The 6293-nt window shown below is 33.2% G+C and overlaps 1 protein-coding gene across 2 annotated transcripts; it reads left to right on the top strand.

The window, feature by feature from the left end:
- Positions 1-1912: 1912 nt before the first annotated feature.
- On the top strand, positions 1913-6280 carry LOC109793959 (putative E3 ubiquitin-protein ligase ZFP1). 2 transcript variants are annotated; one of them, XM_020353432.1, is made up of 7 exons: positions 1913-2073; positions 2325-2407; positions 3369-4188; positions 4900-5297; positions 5426-5509; positions 5632-5799; positions 5916-6280. In XM_020353432.1, the coding sequence occupies exons 3-7, from the start codon at positions 3399-3401 to the stop codon at positions 6060-6062; spliced, it is 1587 nt and encodes a 528-aa protein (XP_020209021.1). In that variant the 5' UTR covers positions 1913-2073; positions 2325-2407; positions 3369-3398; the 3' UTR covers positions 6063-6280. The 2 variants fall into 2 exon arrangements, with proteins under 2 accessions (XP_020209021.1, XP_020209022.1); XM_020353433.3 differs by lacking the exon at positions 2325-2407 and having other exon boundaries at positions 1915-2073.
- Positions 6281-6293: the final 13 nt, after the last annotated feature.

Genomic DNA, 6293 nt, shown 5'->3' with positions numbered 1-6293 from the left:
TAAAATACCTAATCTCGTCTTGAGGGCCATAGCCAGTTTCTTACGATATTTAAAAATAATTTCGAAACATAAGCAAACAAATAGTAGTATCATTATCAATTTGATGTAATTAGAAAATTAAATGCTTCACTTATGACAATTTTTAATCATGCATATTACATGAGATAGCAACTAGCATTTTTTTATAGTTTCATTGGTAAAGTTGGTTGTGAGGTGAGTGGTATAGTACTTTGGATAGTTTAACAAAAACAAACCTATTTAAAGCCACAATAGGAATTAGGAAGTCAAATTTGCAAGAATTTAGTTGATGAATTATTACGTACCTTATTATCTACACATTATTTGGATGTGATAAATTTTCTCATTTCTCTTTTAGCTACCCTTTTCATAAAACCAACAAACTAGTCTAATTTTCAAATTATTACCATATTTATTTAGCTTTCATAATCACATTAAAAACGAAAACCCAGCTTTCTTAGGTAACCACCCACTTCGTCCTAGGTCTACTGTCATCAATTTAATTACTTTCATTTTTTTTTCTTTTTTGAAAAAGAAAATACTGCCTCATTGGCTCATATATTCATAACAAAAAGTAATAATAGGTTTAGCAAGTACTATTACAAAGATTAAAGACGTTTTTCTTTGTCAGAAGAAAAAGAAGTTTAATTAAACAATGTCTGCATTAGTTACTTGCCTTGCATGTCAAATCACTATGTCTATTGGTTGAAGAAACCCACGTAAGATAAATAAAAACGACGTTAATTTTTCTGAAACGCAAAAGAGACATTAATTTAGTCAATGTTTAAATTAAAAGTTAGAAATTTAAGTTTGAATGATTTTAATTTTGAAAACTAAAATCGGAAAAATATCTCTTCGTTTCCTTTTATTTCAAGTTGAATTTCAAAAAACAAAATTTAGTTTATTATTGGATTAAATGAAAAATTAAACAAGAAAATTTTAAATATTTTACTTTTTGAACATATATACCCGAGTATTTCAACGGAAAATCAAATACTAATAGATGCTATTTTTCCTTCTAGATTTCAATATTTTTAATAAATAATTATAGTAAAAAAAAAAAAAGAGATGTATTAAAATGTATTAAATGTAGTCATTGTCTTTCCTGAATTGCCCTTCCTGAAAAATCGTTTACGTTTGCTCTTTCATTTATAAAAACAAGGATGTATGATTGTACGATGAATTTCCGTAACTGGGAGACTTAAAAAGTACAACTTTTTTGAGAGATTAAAAATGAACATTACTTTATTTAAAAAATAACTAAAAATATATTAATTTATTAATTTTTTACATAAATTAAAATTAACTCATATATTTCACATGCATTTGGATACATATTTCTAATCTTAAAAATCACGTTCACTTGGTAAAAAATAAATCTACCATTGATAGTTTGTCTAGATAAAGAAAATCATGATAAATAAGTAGCCAATCACACAAAATATCTTTTATAAACAAAAATAATATATATTTTTCTGAAAACTAATATAAGTTAATTTTTACTTATAATCCCTAATCTGTTTTTCATTGCCCCCCCATATAATTGCAACAATAATTATTATCAAGGAAACCACTTTTTTTTAATTATGCTATTAGTAAAAAGTACTATAATCAAAATTAATTTCTGAAAAGCAATAAAATAAAATACTTTGTGCTCGCATTAAAAGAAAAAAATATATTTTTATTTAATAACTTTTTTATATTGGACAGTAATTTTTTATTTTTGTAATTATACGCTGCTATTGTTAAAGATAAAATAAGTAAAAACAATGTGAACACAAATGTGGGCATTAAATAAGGTTATTCTTTTATTATTAGAACAGATAATAAAGATTAAAAAAATAGGAAAAAGAGTATTAAATTTATTTCTTTTTGTGTTATTACAAAAAGAGATGAAATTTTCTCCAATGAAAGACATGATCCTCTTCTCCATATTCATTCCTCTCTCTCTCTCTTCACCGCTCGCGCTCTTTCTCTCTCCTCCTTCCTCTTCCCCTCTCCGATCCTTCGATCACCGATTGTAACATTCATCGCTCCCTTCGGTTTGTCACTTTGGTAATTCAATTTTCCTAGGATCAATTTCTCAATTTTCTTTGCCCAAGTTCCGTGCCTTTTTCATGCTATCTAGGGTTAAAATATTACCATTTTTGTTTTATGATGAAAGAAACGAACTTGCATTCTGGGGTTGTGATCACATTCACGCGATTCTAATTTCTGGCATTTTCCGTTTGTAAATTTGTTTGTTTTTTTTCTTTTTTGCAATTTTTAGTTTTAAAAACTTAATCTTTTTTGTGAATTTTCAACAGAGTTGATTTTGGGGGTGTTCTTCGTAAGTTATATTGATCTCTGATACTTAGAAGCCGCAAGCTCTTGTTTTGATGATAATAAGGTACGGCTAGTTATCTGTTTTTTTTGGTGTTGTTTGGTGGGTGATGAATTTGGGAAAATGATATGATGTGGGTTTAGTACTTTCTTGTTCGGTTTGCAGCCCTTGAAAATGGTTAAAGAAAGGAAAGGAAAAATCAATTTTTGTTTTAAATGTTTGGGTCCGTTGATTTTATATTTGTTTACGTGTATGTATTTTATGATTCTTATAATTCATAGGGGGTTCTGAAATTCATTACTTGAACTTCACAAATTTTAATGAGTATAGGCCTTCATACTTCACATATTTTAATTGATTTACAGGGCCATTGTTGACACCCCTGAAGGAATTTTATTAGGTGTGGCTAGTTTTCCGCTGGGAACGATATTTTTGTGGGTGTTTTTTGGTTGTGGACTCGGAATGTTTATACACTAGTGTTCTATCTCTTGAAAAGATGAGGCTGCATCTTACATGTCCATTGAATGTATCATGATTATTTCACATATTTGTCAAAGGGATTGGTTAGCTACTAACCAATGTCAGAATAAATTTTCATTACTTATGTAATGCCTGTTCCCTTTCAATTAATTGGGTGTTTGTTTTGCTCCCTCCACAAAAGCGACAATATATAGATTCTTTGTAATTAAAGGAAATTGTTGTGATTATATTAGCGAATGTGTGGATTGGACGCGTGTCCAAACACACTAACTTTAATCTTTTGGTAACATTTTCTTGATTTTAATTTTGAAAGAAAATTTATCCGGGAAAATAACCATATAAAGGTGAGTATTGGTATATTAAAGGAAGGAGTATGTAAACACAGGGTGCTGAGAAAATTTCCCTAATGTTGATATGAAATATTAGAAATTTGAAAACTGCAAGTTTTATCTTGTGCAAAATGCTTGCTTTGTTATTTATCTATTTGGTTCTAAGCTTTTATTTCCCTTATGTGTCTGACTGGTTTTATTCACTCTGCATGGAATAGGATTGATTTGCATCAACAACTCTCTACATTATGGAACAAATGACAGATTCAGAAATTGATCAACGGAGACAAGGCTATCATCATTCTGAACCCTGTATCCTTATGAGAGGAACCACCAGCATCTCACAGCCTAATAATATTCATGCAATGGTGAGAGCTTCAGGGAACACAACTAATGTTGAATCTCACTTTTTGCCAGATGCTTATGACAATGCTAGGGTGTATGGGGTTCCGCAATACAATGGAATTCAGCCTCCACATAACCTTGAGATGGGTGTACCAGCTGCAACCAACTTATATTATTCTGGCATAAATCCTTCTTCTGGTACTGGTGTTTTCCCCCTGCCTCTAAATCACAGAGCCTCTGATCAGTTGCCAGGTTCCAGCACATTTGCAGTTGCTGGAGTTTCTTCAGATAATTTTGGGAGAAGTTCTGGTTACATGGATGATGTTAGAGGTCCATACAAAAGGAAAACTGCTGAAGGGATTAGAGGAAGTCACCAGTATTTTAATGGTTCATCTAGCTCTTCAATTGGTCCCCCTAATGCAAGACACACTGATGGGGTTGCTATGATGGATAATGCATCATTTTCATTCCGCATCCCTTCACTTGTGGAAGTAGGACCACATGGTAGTGCATGGAGCCGGGCAGGTGAGTCTATTATGGTGCATGACCATAATCATTTGATCCATGGAAACTATTTAGGGCAGCACTTTCAGCCAGCTGCTCCTCCCTGGTTGGACCAGCAGTTGAGTAGTAACAATAATGATGGTCATACTACACCCTGGAATCAGTCTCTTCCTATGCCTTATGTACAAGGTAAGTTCTTTTTTCTTTTTTTTTCTTCTTTACTTGATTTGTGCTTCTCCTTTCAGCTATTTACTATCATTACTCTGATGTTCTGTAAGTGAATAATTTGTAACAACATACAAGAAGCTCTTTTCAAGTTTCCTCATGAAATTGGTAATTACAGCTTCTTGCATGTGATATTTTCAACCAGGCAATAAATTTATGAAGTCTTGATTTAATAACACTCAGTTTGAATCTAAGATTGGAGTAAATGCATAGATTTTTTCTGTGTATGATCTGTCTGCTATGCTGTCATTTAAGTGCCTAATAAAGCGTAGGGTTTTAAATAGCATGCTATATAGGGACCAAATAGTGGTGCTATATGTTGTTTCCAAGAAAGCCCTCTGAACAAAGAAGTTAGGGGTGTTTTGGGATTTCAATGTCCAAAAATGAAATCTACTGCTGTAATAGTAGTCGAAATTTTAAAGACAATGACTTGGATTTGGAAGACAATGATTGATGATTCTTGTCTTAAACTCTTTTGACTTTTGTTGTCATTTACTTGTGTGTTTTGTTTTAGACACCTATGACTTTTTACCGCTCTTGTGTTTTTGCGTCAATCTGCTATGCACCATGATCTTGGGGTTTATAACTATGATGAAGTGCTCATATTTTTCTTTGAATTTGTTATGTTGGTTATGAGTTTAGTCTGTCTGACTGTCTCTCCATATTATTCTCCAGCACCCAATGTTAATGGAAGTTCATTAGAGAGTGCAAGTATGGGTTTGCATAGATACCATGATCCATCTGCGAACCGAAATGGCCTCAGGTTTCCTCATCCTCTTCCTGTCAACCAACAGCACCATAATTATCATCACCCAGCACTGCCTATGCAAGGAGTAAGAGGTCACAATATCAACTTTCACCCTGCTGCAGTAAATGCAGCTTCATATAGACTTCCAACAAATCCTTCACGCGGTGTTGCGATCCCAGCACAGACTGGTTTTGAGATGGGTCCTAGGCATGTTGGCCCCGCCCCACAACCTGGCCTTCGGATTTACCGACCTCATAGAGGTGTTGTGCCTGAGACAACTCTTGGACATCGAACTCTTCCCCCTGTGGGCTTCCTGCAAGTTGATGTAATATTTCCTCTTCTCTTAATAATTACTAGTTTACAGTTACACCCAACATTGTCCTTGTGTAGAAAGAATAATACTTTCTTTACATTATAAATGCATAGAGTTTCTTATCAATTAAACTTGTGTAGGATGTTGCTTTAATTGATGAAGTGGGCCATTATGTTGACCATCACAGAGATATGCGCTTGGACATAGAGGATATGTCTTATGAGGTAAGTACACAAAGATTGACATTGTATTTTCTTGTTAATGCAGACATGTGAAATCTAGGATACCAAAGTTTTGATGTTGTAGTGTAAATAATTTACACTTGAAATTCACTACACTGCTACAGGATCTCCTTGCATTGGGTGAGCGGATTGGCAATGTAAGCACTGGTTTATCAGAGGAAACAATTACAACTCAACTGAAGACAAAAACTTATTTAATGCGTGCTACTGCTATTAATCTGGAGGAGGAAGCCTCTGATGACCAGGAAACAGATTCTTGTATAATATGTCAGGTATGAACTTACAGCAACATGTTTCATTCAAATTTTCAGTTACATAGTCTAGCTTTGTGTTCAAGTTTTGCCTTTGATGTGCTAATTAATTTGACTATTTATATAAAATTCCGCAGGATGAATTTAAGAACCAAGAGGAAATTGGAGTTCTTCGATGCGAGCATGAATATCATGCAGATTGCTTGAAGAAGTGGTTGGTTGTCAAAAATGTCTGCCCCATTTGCAAATCAGAAGCTTTGACTCCTGGAAGGAAGGATGGATAGGAAATGAAATGAAATGAACATCTCTTTCTCTTCCTCCTTGGATAATTTATTTTTGAACAGAATTCATATTTTGTTATATGTATTTTGTATATGTACTTGCACATATATAGACGGTCAATACTGCCCAACTCATTTATCGTTGGCACCAGAACTTGTATCTATCAACTTGTACAGACTTTGTTCTGTTTGATCAAGTAAAACTTCAGGTACTCATATCACCGATGCTTTTCA

The sequence above is a fragment of the Cajanus cajan genome, chromosome 10, assembly GCF_000230855.2.
Source record: "Cajanus cajan strain Asha chromosome 10, NIPB_CcT2T_4, whole genome shotgun sequence".
Lineage (NCBI taxonomy): Eukaryota > Viridiplantae > Streptophyta > Magnoliopsida > Fabales > Fabaceae > Cajanus > Cajanus cajan.
This window is presented reverse-complemented; position numbering and strand designations above follow the sequence as displayed.

Excerpts from the sequence above, each read along its gene's own strand:
- LOC109793959 (XM_020353432.1), top strand. The coding sequence starts at position 3,399 with ATGGAACAAATGACAGATTCAGAAATTGATCAACGGAGACAAGGCTAT. Across the intron at positions 5,298-5,425 it reads TGGGCTTCCTGCAAGTTGAT|GATGTTGCTTTAATTGATGA; the intron begins GTAATATTTCCT and ends AAACTTGTGTAG. Across the intron at positions 5,800-5,915 it reads ATTCTTGTATAATATGTCAG|GATGAATTTAAGAACCAAGA; the intron begins GTATGAACTTAC and ends AAAATTCCGCAG.